This window comes from Hypomesus transpacificus, unplaced genomic scaffold, assembly GCF_021917145.1.
Source record: "Hypomesus transpacificus isolate Combined female unplaced genomic scaffold, fHypTra1 scaffold_330, whole genome shotgun sequence".
NCBI lineage: Eukaryota > Metazoa > Chordata > Actinopteri > Osmeriformes > Osmeridae > Hypomesus > Hypomesus transpacificus.
The window spans coordinates 1-19,886 of record NW_025813857.1 but is presented as its reverse complement, the minus strand read 5'-3'; the positions used below and the strand labels follow the sequence as shown (position 1 = coordinate 19,886).

The window sequence follows — 19,886 nt, the reverse complement described above, 5'->3', positions numbered from 1 at the left end:
ATGTTTGAGAACCCAGACGGTTGGTCTCTCAAAGGATGTGGATGCAAAATGCTCGCTCATCCTAATGACTGGTGTGAGAAAACGAACCGTGTTCATTAAAGACACTGGAAACAGGTGACTAGCTTTCAGAGAAAATACATATCAATGGTTTAGAATGGCCAACGAAGTCTTTTAATTGTCATCGTACGCCCTTGTGTGTTCCACGACAATATTTATGACAGAACGCCATTGAACTTTGACGGGGCGGGAAAGAACTCAAGGAGGTTGTTAAGTGACTCCTCGCACCTGCTCAGCGAAGCGATGGCACAAAAAGACAAAAAAAAGCCCATCTGTCATTTCCTTTCACCCAAACCCCGGTGAAGCCCTATAGATTCTCAGCGTTGTTTATCGACGTCTTCTAAAAACAGATGTGGACGTGCAGTCATCCTTCAACCTGCGGGACCTGGAGACATGTCTGTGGAAGAGAAGATGGGAGAGTTGTGGACCCGGGGCTGTGTAACTCGTTCAGCCAGGTCCTGATGTGTCTGGGAGATCAATATTTAGCGGAGAGCTTTCGAACACCAGGGCAAGGGATGTTGACCAGGCTGTCACAATCTCCCCCCCCCCCCCATTTTCTTCGTCGTGATCCGTTAGGCAGAGTGTGATCCTGCTTTCAATATGAATGTGAGTCGATCAAATAGCTCACAACAGGAAACATGATTTTCTTTGTAATAAACGGAGTACCTCAAAAAGCTGAATTCATCATACATCTCTCATGAATCATTCAATACCAGATCAGTAGTCTACTGTATGTGTAACTAATGTGCTCATTATGCATACACCGTTGTCAAGTACTGAATTAATTATGCTTAAAAATAAACTGGTTGGTCAGTAAACGGCATTGAATTATTTAACTGTTTATTTTATGTCTGTACAAATCACTGAGGTGAGATAAAAAACTATATTTGGATGAAAATAAAAATGGTTGTGTTGTCTTTTATTGACAATTCATGTGTGTCATTCACTTTTTTATCAAATAAGCACAACAGGTCTAAATGGTTCAAATGGACCCGCAACTGGAATGCGCTTCCAGCAGTTGCAGGTCCAGGTAACATTATCAATACCTGCACTGCAATTGAAGACCATGCCCCAAGGAAACAATAGCGGACTGTTGTTGAGAGTGGCTCTGAAGCTAGGAAACAATTACCGGACATGACTGGGTACTCTCACAACCTATCAGGAGAGAAATGAATTGAATTCAACAGGCAGGGAAGCTTCAAAAACGATTCCCCTTCTGCAGGTCAGACAGCATATTGTATTCCAGGCATTGAATACCTTTACTCTGCTGCTAGTGGAGAGCAGAGAGACAGAGATGGATTGTGGATAGACAGAACCGTTATGAGTATGGCTCCACCAGGAACATTGCCTTGTGGACTTTTCCACACTTGTCTGATGCTTTTCATCTGGGGGCCAGACGTGCATGGGGGGGGGGGGGGGGGGGGGGGGGGGGGGGGGGTACAGGATATCTGGCAGCTAAGGCTGGATAGAGAGTCCAGGAGCCAGACTGAGCCTAGAGGCCAGAAGGCTAGAGGCCAGAAGGCTAGGGGCCGGAGAGATAGGAGAGGAGCCTGTGGATCAGAGAGAAGCCAGGGAGGGTACCAGGGGCCAGAGAGAGAGAGAGAGAGAGGCCAGAGAGAGAGAGGCCAGAGAGAGGGTCCAGGACTCAGAGAGGGGGCCAGGGTGGGTGCCAGGGGCCAGAGAGGGCAGTCTCAGTCGAGGGACCAAAGAGGCAGGCCAGAGCAAAGCTCCAGGACCCAGAAAGATCCAGAGAGAGGGAGGACCTGTGGCTGGAGAGAGAGAGACAGAGGGGAGGGGGGGCAGGCCGGGGCTGCATGCACCACAGCGCTCCAGGCAGGCCCAGGTCCCTGGAACTGTGTCATTATGCACCTCCACCCTTCTGTGTATCTGCTCTGCTCCCTGCAGCTCCCCCCTCGTTAGCTTACAGCCCGTCCCAGCACCCCCTGCCGGGTTGTAATTAATCAGTGTGCCTCCGAGGTCAGGGCCAGACCAGTCCTAATAGGCCTGATGACTTCTTCCTCCGGCTCAGCTCCTTCCCCAACAATGGGAACTAATTAGACCTGCTGCCCGAGTCGGCCACAAAAAGAAAAACAGATCAAGCACGGAGGTGGGCCAGACCCGACCCGATGTCTTCTGCGTTTGCAGGTCCAGGCCCCTGCTTCCTCGCTCGTCACTCACTCAAGACATCTGGACGAGTCAGAAGTCGTTTCCACGGCCACTAGGGAATGAGCTTGGCAGGTGCTTCGAAATGTGGGCCATTTCAACCAGTCTTTTCAGGTTTGTTTCGTTTGTTGTCGTTCCGTCCACAACTGTCAATGTCATAATTGGACAAAATGAAGAAAGGGTTATGAAGAATGAATTTCTTCAGCTGCAGATACAGTTTATCAGCTTCAACTGATTAAATTAATTTACCATTGCCGTAAATCCCACGAAGTGTTCCAATTAGTATATAATTGTACGAGAATCCAGCACTATTTTTGTACCAATTCTCCCAGTATCAGAAACAACTATGGGTGCAAACTATGTAATTATACTGTACGTGAAACTCCAGCACAAATGTTCTTTTACAAAAGGCAGGTCTAGTTATCTGCAGCAGCAAGCCCAGTTATTAGTCCCGCTTAGTAATGTGCGACAGCCAAGCTGTATAGTTTGCTCTCTCCGCCCATACCAACCCCTAACAAATCTTTGCCTTTTCATAAAACGCTGGAGGACAAAACTCGTACTAATTCCACATGATAGGATTTCTTTTATGCCGCTCTTCAATTGGTCGGCAGATTTAACGCAGTCTCGCTCTGTCTTCCTCATATAGGAGGTTTCTGATAATGAGCTGTTTTCCGAGAGAAAGTGTTGACATTCTGCGCAGAGACACAGTGCTAAAACCGCAAGACATCAAACGTAAAAACGTAGTCTTATTCCCTGATTGGATTAGCACATAGGCAATGTGCTTCTGACTCAACGAAGGGAAGCCAGAAGTGTTCTGTTTCTCTTATCTCTGTGTGGTGCTTGGCAGGCAGGTACGGGGGAAGGGGGGGGGGGGGGTGGCTTGGCTCTGTTAATTATCTTTTTTCATTTGCTGCCCCGGAAAAGCTGACAAGTCTTAATAGGGATCATTCTTTCTGTGGATATCCTCATCCGAGAAAAGGCACAGAGGGCAGGAGAAGGGGAGGGATGGAGAGGTGGTCATGGTGGGGGATGGGGAGGCAAGGGGAGGGTAGGCGGTAGGGACTATAGGGAGGGAGGCGAACGCACAAGGACGCCGTTACGAGAAAAGATGTTCTCACGTCTCGTAGCATTACTTAGTCCAAAGCTCCGTGGCGCAAGTGGCGTTGAGGGGAAGCGAGCGACTGCGCTGCGTTGCCTCCAGCCCACTCCTCGTTAGCGCTTTCTTCAGACCCGCGCCGAGGTGCATTGCTGGCGAGTTCTGCTTCAGACCCAAGGCCTTCTTTTAGCAAGCCTCAATCATAAGAGGAGGTATCTGAGGGCAGTTTTGGTATTAAAGAACAAGTTCAATAGAGATCCACCCCAGCGGCCCCCTAATCCCCTATTAACTCAACAACACGCGTTTTGACGAGAGTTTCGATATCGAAAAAACAACATTGCTCCAAAGCCTCAAAAAAAGATAATTAAACGTGTCCAAAGTAGTCCCGTTGTGTGGAGACACACGAGCCGGATCAACATGTTTCCAACACCTCTTCACACAACAGTGTAAACGGTCACCCATCTGTATCTCTGGCAACCGTCATCTCCTTTCCTGTGCATGCAGAGTCACGCTAAGGCCCTAATAGGAAACCTGTTGATTCAATTCCAATCGGGCCAGGTTATGATCACACACCAGTCTAGCCAGATGGTAGCCAGACAGCAGCTTGCATCTGCTCTGGTGAACAGCCACGTGCCACAGGGGACCAGATTGACCATTCAGGATGAAAGTGAAATGAAGCTAAGCTAATTTGCATTGCCTATCCCTGTGCCAGTGGCCCATGGATTAGGTGTACAAATTTGAACAAAAACAGCATTCGCCAGGCGTGATGATACAGACAAAGGCCAGGTTTCCCAGATTTGTTAAGAAGCTCTTAACGCTAAAATCTTCTTAGGAACATTCTAACAGCGCTCTGGGAAACCCAGCCAAGGTTATGTATGAGCCTGAACTGGTTTTTGTGATTTAAAAAAAAGCTAAAGATCCACAGGTGAACTTTTGCTGAGGTAGAACATAACATTCTTGCAATGCTCTGCCAAAGTAGTTTTTAAAATGTTGTATGATTGTACTGCATCTCTCCAGATACAAGATAGGATAAAACATTGGTGGAGATTCTTCCCAAGAGGTAATTACTTTGTTAGAACATTAGGCCAGAGAGCAAAAGCGACTTTTGAAAGGTAAGTGCCAGATTCATTGAGATTTTCCGCCTTTTTACCACCTGTGTAGCTTGACCCTGATCACAAGCACAGCTTCCCACTACTAAACACCCCAATTATGTTTTGGGCAGCATGTCCAAAAATGAGTTCTGTGAATGCATCTGAAATTACAAGTCAATGTTGAAAGCCAAAATGAAACCAGACTTCCAACCAACTACAACCATTTGAACACCCTGTCCAACAAGCTTCTTCACGACACTATATTTAGCATTTCATGCTGAATGAGTGGCCTTTAACGAGGCTAAATTGATGTTTCGCCAGCCATTATCTTCAATGCAAGCGATAGGACAGTACAATTCCGTCAGCCAACCAAGATTCTTATCCTCCGTCAACAGACAGATGCGTGATAACATCTGTGACAGGGATCCAGTCCAATGTTCTTAAGTCAGGTAGCTGTAGCTTTAAGGCGGGCTCATGGTTGCTCCCCTGGAAATGAATGATGCATCGTGGGCTCAACAGGCCTTGCTTTGTAGTGCAGCTGGAGAACAATCCTGGGAGAAGAAGGACCAAATCTTTTCCTTTTTATTTCCCTGCCAATGACTAGAGCGTGAGATATATACCACAAACAATCTTTAAAAAAATAATAAAAATATTTCATCCAAGGACAGGGCACCGCCAAATCTCCTTCTGTCTGATAAGGCAGTGATAGAATAGGAGACTGACTTTTTCTCCGGCTCGCTCTGACAGCCTCCCAATTAATGCTTTCTCAAGCTCCCCCTGTCATTCCCAAGACGAGGGCTCAATGGGAGCCCCGTAAAAGAACAACAATACCTGTCTGACATTTTTGACTCATTGTACGCATTCACAGGAAAAACCCACCCGATAGGACATTTCTTCTGGCTACTTAAAAGCATGATATCATAACGGAAGACTCCATTTTAAATTCTCCCCTCAGTCCAGCACTAATGCAAAACGGTCTGTGCAATGCTATTGGCTATTCAGAAAACAGTTAGGGATCTGACATTTGTGTACCATCTGCACTGTACAACCCTAGAGGGCAGTATTGATTAGCAAACTGTAATAATTATTTATAAAACCATTTCCTTAATAAATCTGACTAGTTTAGACAATCTGTAATTACACCCCCTGGTCTAACTGACACTGGTTGATTCGAGCGATAAGAGTCCATTCTCACCTTTGAAAGGTATTTATCTTGACATCAATATATCTTTTTTGGGTGTTGGGAGATTGGAAGAATCAACGCCTAACATAATTACTGGCAGGCAAAAACAGAACTCAGTGTATGCCTAGCCAGGTAGGAAATGTCCTAGCACGGTATGTTTTTGCTCTTGGGTATCCTTCCTGGATTGTGATTCAACAAAATAGATTACTCAGAGCCCAGTCAAGATCCAGTTATTACAGTTCACCATTAGTCACGTCATAATGTCTGACGACATTGCTTCCCTGGGAGCGAGGCGATAGATCAGCCATTTGAATGCGTGGCCCGTTTGATCGGAGCGTAATTAAAAAGATCTGTCAAGGTAGCTTCCTTGTTGTCTGGGAAGATGTCCCCAACAACCACTGATGCACATCCATGGCGCGTGTGCCAGAGCGTGAAGCCTTATTAGACTGAACGTGATGGAGTCCCGTCCTCTGTCTATCGTGCCATTGGCGCAAGACCAAAGCATTGTGGGAAAATACACAGCAGAGCGGATCGTTATAGTACGGCAGATAGACACAGTCGTTTGGATGTAGACAGGCGTTTGTCGGGATGTTATACTGCGATACACTACAGAAACAGTACCCCTTGTATCCCTCATGTGTCTCCATTGGAAATATCTAACGGCCTCGGTTGCAACTCGTCAGGCAAGCCATTCGTTCATATTTCGAATGGACCAAAACATCAGTTTAGACCAGAGCATATTTGCTCCTAGATAATATTTAACTTGGAAATCAATGGATGGACAGGCCAGGGATGACACAGGGAGTGAGGCTCCAACCCTGCTGAGGTGAAAGCCAGGTAATATACAGCACATAAAGGCCCATCGGTGGGCTGGTTCTGCAAGGGAAAGAAGCAATCCTCCAGAGAAAGGAATTGTTTAGAAGTGGGGTTTGGCGTGAACCCATTCCCCCCCCCCCCCCCATGTATCCATTATACTCTACAAATCCGATTTGATTCGGACAGCGATGGGATCACCTGCAGCCTGACATCTTGTTTGCACTTAAACCGCTAATAGACACCGTGAGTTACAGTGTCTCTTGCAATCTGAATCAGGCTGCGATCCAGCCCGAGAGTTAGGGTTGTTGTTTTCTTGGCGGTGGAAAGCTCGACACATATGACCCTTCACTGTGCACAAGAGAAACGTGGAGCGGGTTTCATGTGTGCTCAGGGTGCTGTTGGAGCAACGTGGAGCGAGCCAGCGTCAAGGAGTCTGTGGTGGGACCCGATTATGGGATGCCCAGATGTGCCATCCACAGGGAGACTAATGAGAAATCTGCACCTGCTTCTCTGTCAGGACCCAGCCTAGTCGATCCGCATTCTACGATGCACCCACTCCTAAAGCTGAGGTGCATCTCCAAGCAGCCTGAAAGCTTTCCTTCTCCTTATAGGTGACGTTGTAGAACGGAGAGAGTTAAATACCCTAATTGGAGTTAACTCGACGTGACGGTTCAAACTTTCGAGTCGCTGCATTTGATTGTTTGCAAGAGAGTGTCAAGGCCCGGATAATAATTGGTCTCAAAAGGAGACATTCCCACTGTCGTCGCACAAAGAAATCAAGGTCTGTTTCTCAGATCATCATTAAATCATTAAAGGCAAGCTGTCGCCACGGTTTCCCCACAGAAGGAGCTTGGCAGGGGAGCTTGTGCTTGCTGGGATATCAGATGTGATTTCTCTCCCTTGTAAAAGCTAGTGGGTGACAGAGATGTAGGGGTTTGAGGCGACAACATGGTTTGTCTCCAGAATACTAATCCCCCCCCATCCACCCACCCACCCCGCGCGCCCCGCCCCCCTCGCCGACCCCAGCCCTCGCCCCTTCCTTCTCCCGCGCACACCCTGGGTGGGAATATCTAGTGAACCGTCGGCGGCTCCAGCTGTGATGTTTCACGGTTGGCTGTGGTGTGGCTCCTGTCAGAGGAGAGGTTTGAAAAGGCTTCGCCTGGCAGCCCGAGAGGACTGCACCTCCCTACTCTTCCCTCCGTCACACACAGGTGACAGAAAACCGGTACAACGGTATAGAACAATAACCTTGTTCTTTTGACGTGCATGCGTTCCCACAAAGAGCGCGGCAAAAACAGCCCTGTACCATGCGGAAACATTAAGTATAGATGTCCTCAATTATTTTTGAACTTGCGGAGGCATACAGTGTGTTCAGTGAGCTTCTCGTTTTTTTTTTTCTACCCCCCCCCTGCCGCAGGCTGCTATGTAAGTGACACAACCCACTGACACTGCTATTATCAGCTGTTGTCAGAGGGGCAGCCATGTTAGCATTAGCATATATTAGAATAACTCACCATGGCTGTTTCCTCAGAGATAAAACCCCCAGAACTCAGACACAGGGCACCTGTAAAAGGTGAGGAGCAAAACTTGAAACGAGTCACCTGCCTGACATACAATCACCTCTTACTTTGAATTTGCAGTTTTATCGAACAATTTATTCCCGCTGGATCCAGAGGCCAGAATTGACTAACTGCAAGCACCAGAATAAACTAGGAAACCTTACCATGGAAGAGATTGTACATTGTCATTAGTAACTTCATATAAGCAGAATCCAATGTTCATTTCTTTATAATTAATTTGTACTAATCCTCTGTGTGGTTCTTTTATTATCCTATACTTATACTGTTGGAATGGTCAGGAAAATCCAATTCGATTTAATTACGCAACCTGCTAGACAGAGTTGTCTTTAAACACTGGCAGAAGTCATAAACTCATAGATCTGTTCCCTGGGCTTTCCCACGTCTTGCAATTATCTGCTTCACAGTGGCATTAGTAAATAATCACAAACATATGCGATGAGAAATAATACATTGTCTTCTGTTTAACAAGAGAGGCATAAGGCAGCTGGTTCCCTTACTGAAGGGAATGAGGAACAGTTGTTGCCATGGCTTCTTACATATGCTGACATCACTCGCGTGAACTACAGGATAGCTCGGTGTCAATGCTTCTCCTCTGCGGGACTAATCCATTTCGAAGCATGATTAATCTCATTGTTGCCTGGGATATTATAATTCACCTATTTCGGCTCAGTCCGTGCCTGAGTTCTAAAACCTCTTTTAATTCTGGTGAGGTCGCAAGGCTGTCAGGAAGCACATGCTGTACTCTGAAGTCCCAGAATGTAATACTAGAGTTTTTTTCCCCCTCCGCTTTCACGATTCAGGATCTAAGTAGACTGTGAGGTTTGCCTTGTTTAGATGGGGGGGGGAACAGAATGTCTTGTATTCGAAACCACGCCAGTCAATCCATCACGCATTTCGAAACAACCATCAAAACAAGATAGTATTCAGGTGAAAACAAGGGTCACGTTACAATTCTAACATCGAAATGAAACAAGGTTTTTCTTTATGTCCACTCACCCATCGTTGCGTGTGATGAAATGCCTCAGGAGACCTGGAAAGCAAAAGCATTGCAAATGTACATAAAGTCACAAAATAGGTCACGCAAAGATGATAAGTGCTTATGTTCCCTTGAGCCAAAATATCCCCCTTTCATTTGACTCCCCAGAGTGGATGCCCTAAACATTTATCAGCTTTAGGCCACCCTCGGTTCAAATATTGGCCCGAAGAATGAAATCAATAAATGCCTTGGATTCTTTTGTCCCTCTCCAAAGTAGGCTTGTTAGTGCTGGGACATATGAGGTCTGTGTGGTCCGATTGTTCAATTTCCTGCACCAGTGCCCCTCCGCAGAGCTCTCGCACCCTCTCAGTTCAGGAGCTGGTTTCATTTCACCATCCTGGATGGGGGGGTCTGTTTACCTACAGTGAACGGTTCCCCTTGTGTGCTGTCACCGGGCCATAGTTTAACCAATACCATTCCGCCTCAGCTGTTCTGTGGAAAGGGTGATTCTCAACAGCTCGCAGAGAGCTGGTGCTCTAATCAGACAGCATATCTTTGCAGTGTGTCCAAGTCATTCAACAAGGTTTTGTTGAACTTTGGTTTGGGAGTCCAACTATTTGGAAGGCTACCTGGCAATATTTGTATCTCGTTTGGGATAAATGTGTCTGGGTAAATAAATAAATGTGTCAAATGTAAAAGTGTGCAGTTGTGAATAAACGATGGGCAGGTGTGTGAATTAGGAATTCTTGATGCAAGCAATGGTGTTGCGCTATCACACTTCTAAAATATATTTGAGCACCAAGGATGTGTTGAACTTCCTGCTGTTTCAACATGTTTGGTGTGGTTTCAGGGTTCAGATTGACAGTCACATTTTGGAGTGGAACATTGTACAGTTCAAAAGCCAAATTAATCAATCCATCAATATAAGTGTAATGTTTTTTGTTTTTTTGGTTGCCATGGTCAATCTTTATGGCAATGCAAAAAGACTGGTTTCGAGAAGAAGATAGACAGAAATTTGGTTGGAACTCCACAAACCATTTGAATATGTAATTCAAATTCCTATCTGTCCAGAGAACGGAACAGAGCGCAGGTGTTCGGGAAGGGCTACAATTGGTTTATTCTAAAATTAAAAACCCTTTCAAAGTGAATTTGGACCTTGTGCTTAATCCTTAAGATCATTATTATCATCAACGATCCGGAACATCGCCTTTGTATCAGTGTAACAACCTTGATTTGAGCAGTACCCGGGGTAGATCGGATGCTGAAATCCCTCACAACAACAACGTCACATGATGTCACATGCAGTCACCCGAGGTCTATCTTGCAGAGTTTACGGTCTTGTTTCGAATGCAACATGCCTCCATTAAAGTTCTGCGCGAATATTTCGTGGTTATTCACTGACTTACCGGAATTCAGCCAAAGAATATACGCTGCTATGTCTGCCGGTTTTCAGGCAGTGGAAGCGGCTTGGCTTTACGACTGTGACATTAAAGAGCTGCAGAAAATCAAGAACGCTACTGGAGTTGAGGTTGTCCTAATTAACACACCCCCTGGTAAGATATAGTTACTTGCAAGGACTGGTCACGTAAAGTCCCGCACTTTCAATTGGCTTCTGTCCATGGATATGATATGGGTCGATAGTGAAGTTGAACAATGTTGTCCTAGCCATGTGAAGAGAAAAAATATATATGTAGGAAATTCTTCGTGCCTGTGATTTTAGGGGAGGTGAAGGCTGGTGAACTTGGTCTCGGAGCTGTGCCCGGGAGAGAGGCTGAATTCAAGCAGTGTCTGGATCTGGCTTTGCAATATGCAAAGGCGTTAAACTGCAAGAGGTAATAGTGTATCAAAAGTTCACCTCGTCCACAGGGCCGAGGACAATAATGTCTGCTTGCTTTATTTCACAACAGATATATCTGATGTGGTCTAGATGCAAAGCACACACTGAACCCAATAAGGTTATAAGGTGAAAATGGTGGGTGTTCTGCTGTTCCGACGACGTCCTAAATGTGTTTCAACAGAATCCACTTGATGGCTGGAAGGGTACCTGTGGGGGCGGACCGAACAGCTGTTGCCACGGAGATGGAGGCTACCTTTGTGCAGAATCTGAAACATGCTGCAGTTGTCCTCTCAAAGGTGGCGCCGCTTTCTTTTAAGCCCCGACAGGAAGAATAGCAGGCGACCAGTCCTTTATAAGTACTATGATCATGGTGCTCTGTTAATATTAATTTATTGTATAGTGCTGTGGACAAGCGCGTGGGAAGTTGTATTCGAGTAGGGGTTGTATATTTAAGTATGATGTCATTGTTTTGTTTTATAAGGGGGTTGCTGCTGAAGTAGTTACTCGACAAATGTTAAGTACTCGATTTACTATAAAAAAATATATACATTACGCCTGGCCCTAGCCCCTCTGTTTAAAATAAGGTGTGTACGTTGTGGGGTGGTAGGCCGTGACTGTAGCCTACCAGTAGTGGATAATTTAGTATTTTGCATTAGTATTTTACCCTCAAGGTCTTCAATTTAAATATCCTAGGAGGGAATCACTGGTCTTATTGAACCCATCAACACAAGAATAACAGATCCCAGGTATTTCCTGGACACGCCACACCAGGGTAAAGGCCTTGCCAATCTCAAATCATTAACCAGACCCTGCAAGCGTTATTGTATTATTGTTTACCTGTGTGTACCTTTGAACCTAGCGGCTGCCATTCTGCAGAAAGTTGACCACCCAAATATTAAACTACAAATGGTAAGCACCTTTTCAAAGGTACTCTCTCTTCCTTCTCTTTTGATTCGTTGAAATTGTGTGTCACTAAAGCTTACTGATGTCTCTCTTCTATAGGATATATTTCACTGGCAAATAATGGATGGCAATCTGACTCAAAATATTCAGAAGTATTTCCCCCTCATCGGTATGTTATTTTCGGCAGGGGCAACCTTTCATGAGCTCAAGATTAAGAAAAAAAAGGAAAATCATAGATTATTAGTTTGAATATTCTCTCCCGCCTTGTACTCAATCTCTTTGAGGTCACATCCAGATTGCGCAAGTTCCACATCGCGACGAGCCAGACAGTGCCGGAGAGCTGAACTTTCCTTATCTCTTCACCACGCTGGAGGAACTAGGCTATCAGGGATTCATAGGCTGCGAATATAAACCCAAAGGTGAGGACAAGTTTGCCTTTCGGCTTTCATTTCGCTATTTAGATTGGAGAACAACGCTTATTGACTGCCAATGTGCCGAGTCTGATAGCACGTTTCTTGTTATGCCGAGGTAACGGATACAGGAAATCCGGTCGTCTGCCATTTTGTCCTCAGTACTTTCCAGCTTTTAAAAATAAACACAAATACTTGTAATTCCAGCATTGACACTTGATGGTCTAGGTTGGATAAAGGAGTACTGGAGGCGTAACAAGTGAGGCCAGCTGTCTTCCTTTGTGATCCCTGGCCTGATGCCCTCTTCCTGGACAAACCAGGGCCACCTGCCCCCCCCCATGGACCAGACTTCTTATTTTAGTATTAAGAATATTACATTTAGAAGGCTTATTACCTGTCGATTCAGTTGCCTAAATACACTTGATGGATTTGCCAGTGATTTGAACGGGGGTGTTAACATTAACTAATTCGTTGGCTCTGATGTAATTAATTTGCACAATAACGCCAACCATGTTTACATGTTCTTAGATGCCGTCTGTAAAGTGGTCATTAAATCTGATTTGCACACACGATAATGGATGGCTTCCCTTGTGTCTCTTTGTGAAATAACAGTTCAAGCACAGTGTATAATTCATCGAATGGACTTGCCCAAGTCCAGCTCCAACCGCACCATTCAAGTTTGTTAATGACACAACGGGGTGGGCCTAAACAGCAACTACAACCATGGAGAGGGTGGTGGCCTAACTAGCAGAATGGTAGTTAGCCCCCCCCCCCTTCCATCCTACACACTTACCTCTCACGCTGTCAAGGTAAAGCCTCCAGCGTCGCGACGGACCCCTCCCGCAGTCTCCTTCGGCTCTTGCCGTCGAGCCGGAAGGTTCCAGAACATCCGCGGCCAGCTCGGCAGCTCGTCTCCCCTCGCTGTGAGGATTCTCAACTTCCCACACACGCACGCATCCTCTACCCAAACCACAGATACCCACCACTTATTTGGTTGTCTTTCAATCTTTCTTATTTGTTTTAGTATGTAGCTCCATAGGGCTGCACAGTCACTACATTATCACTTATGTATAGTACAGCTTGTGAAAGGATGAAATAAAGTAAACCTTTTATTAAACTTGACATGCTGGCCTACAACCACGCCTCTTTGTAAACTGAGGCCAGCGACACCGTCAACGAGAACCCAAATAGAATGAAATCAAATGGCGTAGGTATGATGCATTCGTAACACATCTCTTGAAATCAGAGCATTGTTAAGAAACTCCCCCCCCCCCCCCCTAAAACAAAACAAAAACAAAGGCACTTCCTGTATGAAGAGGATGGCAGTGGAGTGACTTCCAGTGGCTTGTTGAAGACACGTTGGAAACGACTCCAAATAAAAACAGTTGTCATCTGCGAAAGCCTGGATCGTGGGCTGCGCTGTGGCATGTGCAGGGGTGTGTGTGTGTGTGTGCATGTGTGTGGGGGGGGTGCCGACACAAATCCATTCACATTTTCTGTATTTCAATCGAAAAGGTAAATCGCAAACAAATCCTCCTTTTACATACATGACTAGGCCCGGGGCTGCACCCTGCCCATTCCGTATTGTGAGATCCGCACGACTGAACCTCAGATGCACGTCATTTTAAGTCGTAGAATGCTTAGAGAGGAACTTCAAAACGGCATCGTGATAACAGTAGTAAGGCTCTGAAGGGGCACACACACACACACACACAAATAAAACCTTCCCTTTTCTGCAAGAGCACAAATCCCCCCCCCCCCCCCTTTCAGGAGGTCAGAGCCAGACGCAGACAGTCGGTCATTCGAAAGGGGAGCGTTGCATAAATAAACGTCCAGTGCACATCGTCAGAACTCTCCCTTCCCCCCCCGTGAGGTAGTGTTCACCCGAGTCCCCGTCAGTCAGTAAAGTGCCTCCTCGTCAGGTAAACACCGGTCGGCCCGCGGGTGGGCTACGTCGCCCGCCGCCGGCAGAAATGGGCCTCAACCCTTCGAAAGAACGCGGAGAGGACTCATTCAAGTACTTGGGGTGATCAGGCATAGGACACGGGGCAGAGACAGTGGGGTCTATTGCGTGCGTGCACACCAGCTCTCCTCGGTGTGCTGATGGGAGAGGGAGAAAAGGGCTAAACCATACAGGACAGGTCTCAGCTCCAAGGGGCAGGCGTCGCGCTTTTCGTCGAAGCAGATGGGGCTACCCGATTCGACAAAACCAACTCGGCCGACCAATGACGCATCCGGAATCTCGGTGTTCGTCCCTCCCTCTCCTCACAGCAGGCCGGTCCACAGGTTGTAGCAGGCCGTGTTGATCACGGACTCCAAGTGGTGGTACATCGACACCAGCTGGGGCGGGGGGCTGTTGCTAGGCTGCTGTTGGGATGGCAACGGTTCCCTGAAAACAACTTTGAAGCTCTGGATGGGCCCCAGAAAAGAAAAAAAGGAAAAGAAAAAAAAAAAGAGGGAGACAGATGTAAAAGGGGAGAGGATTCGTATCCCTGTAACATCTGGACTCTTGTCGTCTACATACAGAAACACCTGCTTGGTGTGATTTAAATGAAGCACAGCTAACAGACAGAGCTCTGAGGTAAGGTCACTCATCAAAATGTGCTCGCTAGTACCATAAGAAATGTACATGTACAGTAATCGTTCAGACATGAGCTCCGACGAGAGATGACATTTATCAACAACTCACAGTTTTTCCTGCCTGGGTGTCGAGAAAAACCAAGACAAAGCAGTCAGTAAACTTCTGGTTTAAAACAGCCTGAAAGACAAAGATATGCCATCTGTTAATGATAAAGAGATTACTCCCTTAATTCTATTCCCCTTCCGGCCCTACAGAGCACATAGAATTCGTAACAGCGCATGATGATCATAGGGCCTGTTGTATTTTGTTATGGTTCGATAAAAAATGCACTGTATCTACCAATGTGTACCAAGAGAGTTTGAAGGTTGAAGCTTTTTGTGATCTCAAGTCTTTCGATTGCGAAATGAAGATGGTTGACACTTTGAGCCCCCTTGAGTTGGATCATTGTCCACAAGAGCCTCTTTTCTGGAAAGCGCCAGACCTTTCCTCAAACTTCTCTGTGCTTCCCCTTTCTCTTTTTCTCTTCCCGCTGCACCAGTGACGACAAAAACGGAACGGCCAAGATGAAATTTAGAACAGTTCAAGGTGACTTGAGGTTGTTGCCAATTGTGGACTAGTCTGTCACTTCAAGTCCATTTAAAAACATGATAAAATATACAAACCAAAGCAAGGCAAAACACCCCAACCGCACAGCTCTAACATGTTGAACAATGATAGACAGACAGAGCGTTGAGACACACAGGCACTCATCATCATAATCTCTCGCTCAAGGAGGTGGTTTTGATGTGGTTGCATGCAGAGTTCGGATAGGGTCGGGCTGGCAGATGCAATCTCACCAAACAGGGAGAAGGACAGGAATAATTAATTTCCTCAATGGGGGACGGCTCACCGCGTCTTTCCCTACAGATCTCCCCCGTATTCTAGGTCACATTGGATCCGTCCGAGCGAAGCTATCGCTGACGTTCTCCCTATAAATAGACGTGTTCTCCGGAAGGAGGGCCGACCTTTGACCCCATCTGCGCTTGAGAGACCCCATAAGGCTCCACGCTGGACGGACGCGGCCCTAGAGGGCAGTTTGGTTCACCGCGTCGCCCCCTATGGGGGTGGGAGATGACGCGCGGCAGAGGGACTGTTAGGACGGCGTCTCTCACCAGATATTGGATGCTGTTGTCGTCGAAGTGCCGGCAGCTCTGTGGGAAGCGGCACAGCAGGACCTTGATGAGACTCTGGTACCAGCTGGGGCTCATGGTCAGGAAGCAGTCCTGGAACCAGGAGGAGGGGGGGGAGAGGGAGAGGGGGGAGGAGGGTTAGGGTTAGAGGTCGGGGCCGAAAGGGTTGACGTGACCTCGGCCGGCGACGGCAGAGACGAGCGGAGCTCCGAGTCGCTAGGCAAAAGGCAATTAGAGGCTTAAAATAAATAAGTGATGATGAACGGATCAACCAAAAGAACCATGAATAAAAGATGAGGCGGCGGATCCACTTCCCGGGCCTACGGTGGCTGGCTGTGTGCGCACGGCTCCACACGACGCATGTGAAGGAGGCACGGCAGGGGGTCACGCTATGGGCAGGTTTCCAACGGCAACCCCCCCCCCCCCCCACACACACACACACACACAAACACTTAATCTGAGCGAACTCGCCAGGACGTCTGAGGGGCCTTATCACTGGTCTGACAAACAACTTTATTTGGGCTTTTTAATTAGGGATTTCTCGATGCAACTGAATTTAATAATTGCTGACATCCCTGTGGGGAGAAACACTGCTGGCTAGGAGTGCACAGCTTTGATTAAGATACGCGCTGCCTTATTTCTCTGACAGAGCCATGCCACAAGTAATTAAAGTACACTTTCGCAGTACATGCTTGAACCGTCCACGTGACGCCTTATTATTGTTTTAGAAATAGACACTTAAACAGAAAGTTCTCTCGTAACGGGTATCTGTCGACACTTCTGCACTAACGGAACACGGGGTCGTATTTATTTTCCGCCAGCTAATTGAAAGACTGTCAGGATTTGCCGTGTCATCTATGACATCTCGTCAGAGGAGGCCTCTCTGGGTTTGTTTTTTGGGGCTTTCCGCTAGAGCCCAACAACTCACGACACGCCACGAGGGAAGACAGGCCGTATAACTTGACGCTCGGAACAGCGGAAGCCTTTTACTCATTATCCGAGCGCCGACGAACCCACTCCGGGAACAGCTGAAGGTGGAAGGCAGTCGGCTGGTTATGTGGATCGTGTGGATTCTCCGGTTCGCGCGGATGGAACGGCGCTGTTCCGAGGCGACCGCGGGCCTGCAGGACGGAGGGGGAAGCGGGCCCCGCTGGAACTGGAGGAAAATAAAAGAAAAAAAGAAAAAAGGAAAGGCAAAAAGGTTGGTTTCCGCGACCGTGTCGCGACGGACTGGAACATTCCTCGCGTTGGGAAAAGGCCGTCGACCGTTTTATTGTATTATTATTCCCCCCTCCCCCCCCCCCCCGGCGCTGTCACTCAAGCGCGAAGGAAGCCCGCGAAGGAGGCAGCATCAGAGGAGCGTACGCCTGAAGAGGAGGCCCGTCGCCGCAGCCGGACCGTCGCGGCGTCGAGCGCGCGTCGAAAACCTTGGCGATCGGGCGCTCCATGGCTCCTTGAAAACCAACAGCAGCCTGGCCTATCATCCGATCTCAACCGGGAGGAACATTAACCCCCCCGCGTCAGTGTCGCAAGTCCACGCCCCGTAGGCCGACGGGCGGATATCATTCTAATAGTAGCGCCACCGTCTAATTGGAGCATCGGGGTACTCGAAAGAGAGGATAATGAAGAATAATTGCAATAATTGGGCACTCGTGGGGGGGGGGGCGTGGGAGGCGTTGTTTACCAGCTGGGGGTCGATCTCGCCCACGGAGCGGCTCTGCACGGCGTTCAGCAACTCCTCCAGCTCCGAGAAGGACAGCTTGCTCAGCTTCAGCTTGTCCAGGGCCAGGTGCTCCCCGTGGAACAGCCTCCGCCACAGGTTGTCCCGGCGGCAGTGGCCCATGGCCTGCTCCACGCTGGTCTGGATGTGGCGCCGCGCCGTGGCCACCTCGCAGTTGAGCAGGGGGAACAGGGGGGAGGGGTAGAGCAGGCCCTGGGCCTCCGAGCCGGACCCGGAGGAGCCCACCAGGGGGTAGAACTCGTTGCCGTCGCTGGGGGTGGAGGCGGGGGAGGCCGAGGCGGCGGCGGCGGCGGTCGTTTCCTCCCAGAGGTCGGGCTCGGGCTCGCAGGCCCCCCCCGTGTCGGCCCGGTCGAGGGGCGTCCGGCCCGCCGGGTCGGCGGCGTCGCGGTAGATCTGCGGAAGCTTCTTGAAGCGGCGCATGTCTGCCGTCAGCCTGGGGAACAGCTCTCTCTGGCTGGTCATGATCACGTAGTAGCGCAGCCTGGGGAAACGCCACGGCATCTCGACTCAAACTTTCATTCACTCAGTCAGAAAGGATTTCCAATAAACAACTAACTTTTCGAGGTGAAAGAAAACTAAACTTTTTGTGATTCATTTTACATTCATTCAATGACAAAACATTGTTCGATCACACCATCCTATCGGGCCACTTTCATACAAACATAAGGAGAACAGGGCGCTGAATGCAGGTGCCCTGGCCCATTCTTACGCCCCCCACGCCCCCCCCCCTCAGGGGTTTGGAATGACCTCCCCCGCCCGTCGCGCCGCCTCTAATCCGCCCTTTTCCATCTCCCCACATCTCCTCACCTCAGCAAATGTCTCTCGCCCTCCGACTGCTCCTCAAACGGAGCGGCGTTGTGGCACACCAACAGGGACACATCAAAGTCGTCATGGTGACGGAGGCCTTCCAGATCCTTGTAGGAGCCGGAGCTTGAGGAGAGAGGAAGAAAAGAGAGAGACACAGACAGAGAGAGGGAGACAGAGAGTGTGAGAGAGAGAGAGGGCGAAAAAGCGAGAGAGAGACAGACAGAGGGAGATCATGTGAGAGAGAGAGAACGCAAAAGAGCGAGAGACGGAGAGAGAGAAGACATGAAAAGGGCTCACAAAGATTCCACCTCTACCCAGCCAAGACAGAGCAGGGGAGTGGGGGCGAGGGGCAGGTGGAGGGCGGAGCCAGCGAGGGAGCGCGCGCGCGCGCGGGGGGGGGTCTCCCCCCTTCTCACCTGTTCCACAGGGCCACCAGGGCGTACTCGTGGAAGTCGCCGCTCGACGCCCCCTTCCTGCCGTCGGCGGGGGCGGCCGCCTTGGACATGCGCAGCGGCTTCATGCCGTAGGTGCCGGCGTGGTCCGTGACGTAATTGTACAGCTGGTGGGCCGTGATCATCCCCGTCGAGATGGAGAAGCTTCCTGCGCGGAGGGGGGGGGGGAACACAAACGTCCAGTCACGCACGTGTGCTGGCTCGCGAGGGGAGGGGAGGGGGGGGGGGAGAGAGGAATGGCTCACCCTGGAAGACGTGGTTGCGTCCGAACTTGGGGATGTCGGGGTGGTGGGCGATGAAGTCCTCCAGGAAGCCGGTGAGCTGGTAGCCCTGGCGCAGCGTCATGTGGCAGCCCACCAGGTACTGGTGGACCACGCGCAGGTGGAAGTCGTAGCTGAAGGAGTGCACGTGCATCAGGTCGCGCACCTTGTCGCACTCCTCGGTGAAGAGCATGGAGAGCTGGGAGGGAGGGAGGGGGAGGAGGGGGCGACAACACAGCTCACAACCTCGAGCGGGCACCCGAGGGACCACAATGCATCACTGCCGTGGTCCCCCGACCGCCTCAGGGGGACGGCGGCCCCCTCGTACGAATGCCCGTTCGCCCTCTCGCACAATTCGTTCACACCGCATGAACACTTTGACCCGATGCGACACGGTGCGGACCGAGTCAAAGACGGACACTTTCCGGGAGCTTCCTGCCTGCCTACTGTCGCACAGTCGGACTATTCTTTATGGGCTGTTGAAGAAAAAGAAATACTGTTGAAATTCTGAATAAAAGGAAGAAAAAAATCAAAAAGAAGCTTTTTGGGATGTCAGAATTTGTCTACAGTCCTCCGGCGAATAAGTGGCCCTATTCTTGAAACGCATTGTGCACTTCTGACATTCTTTTGTTCGGGCTCTTTTCCAAAGACGCGGCGATACCAATCGACGTGCTAATTGAATCTCGTTTAATTAAATCAAAACAGCTAAAAGGGGCTTAGGACAACATGAATGGTGAATGCAAATGGTTGCACTGAGAGGCTCG

General features: G+C 48.8%; 2 protein-coding genes across 9 annotated transcripts; one reads left to right on the top strand and one right to left on the bottom strand.

Moving 5' to 3' along the window:
• The first annotated feature begins 10,224 nt into the window (after positions 1-10,224).
• hyi (hydroxypyruvate isomerase) lies at positions 10,225-13,819 on the top strand. 7 transcript variants are annotated; one of them, XM_047016236.1, is made up of 8 exons: positions 10,225-10,515; positions 10,683-10,794; positions 10,981-11,095; positions 11,493-11,571; positions 11,659-11,708; positions 11,802-11,871; positions 11,987-12,121; positions 12,320-13,819. In XM_047016236.1, exons 1-8 carry the CDS (start codon positions 10,317-10,319, stop codon positions 12,373-12,375), a joined length of 816 nt encoding a protein of 271 aa, XP_046872192.1. In that variant the 5' UTR covers positions 10,225-10,316; the 3' UTR covers positions 12,376-13,819. The 7 variants fall into 7 exon arrangements, 5 of the variants coding, with proteins under 5 accessions (XP_046872192.1, XP_046872194.1, XP_046872193.1 ...); XM_047016238.1 differs by having other exon boundaries at positions 10,239-10,515; positions 11,998-12,121; XM_047016237.1 differs by having other exon boundaries at positions 10,239-10,515; positions 12,341-13,819.
• On the bottom strand, positions 13,762-19,880 carry LOC124464247 (KICSTOR complex protein SZT2). 2 transcript variants are annotated; one of them, XM_047016231.1, is made up of 7 exons: positions 19,108-19,880; positions 18,827-19,010; positions 18,411-18,533; positions 17,547-18,084; positions 15,845-15,955; positions 14,802-14,870; positions 13,762-14,521 (listed from the first exon to the last, which is right to left on the bottom strand). In XM_047016231.1, the coding sequence occupies exons 1-7, from the start codon at positions 19,313-19,315 to the stop codon at positions 14,378-14,380; spliced, it is 1,377 nt and encodes a 458-aa protein (XP_046872187.1). In that variant the 5' UTR covers positions 19,316-19,880; the 3' UTR covers positions 13,762-14,377. The 2 variants fall into 2 exon arrangements, with proteins under 2 accessions (XP_046872187.1, XP_046872188.1); XM_047016232.1 differs by lacking the exon at positions 15,845-15,955.
• Positions 19,881-19,886: the final 6 nt, after the last annotated feature.

Excerpts from the sequence above, each read along its gene's own strand:
- hyi (XM_047016233.1), top strand. The coding sequence starts at position 10,317 with ATGCCTCCATTAAAGTTCTGCGCGAATATTTCGTGGTTATTCACTGAC. Across the intron at positions 11,709-11,801 it reads CAAATATTAAACTACAAATG|GATATATTTCACTGGCAAAT; the intron begins GTAAGCACCTTT and ends TCTCTTCTATAG. Across the intron at positions 11,872-11,986 it reads GAAGTATTTCCCCCTCATCG|GTCACATCCAGATTGCGCAA; the intron begins GTATGTTATTTT and ends AATCTCTTTGAG.
- LOC124464247 (XM_047016231.1), bottom strand. The coding sequence starts at position 19,315 with ATGCTCTTCACCGAGGAGTGCGACAAGGTGCGCGACCTGATGCACGTG. Across the intron at positions 18,085-18,410 it reads GGCGAGAGACATTTGCTGAG|GCTGCGCTACTACGTGATCA; the intron begins GTGAGGAGATGT and ends GCGTTTCCCCAG. Across the intron at positions 15,956-17,546 it reads GCGAGATCGACCCCCAGCTG|GACTGCTTCCTGACCATGAG; the intron begins GTAAACAACGCC and ends TCCTGGTTCCAG.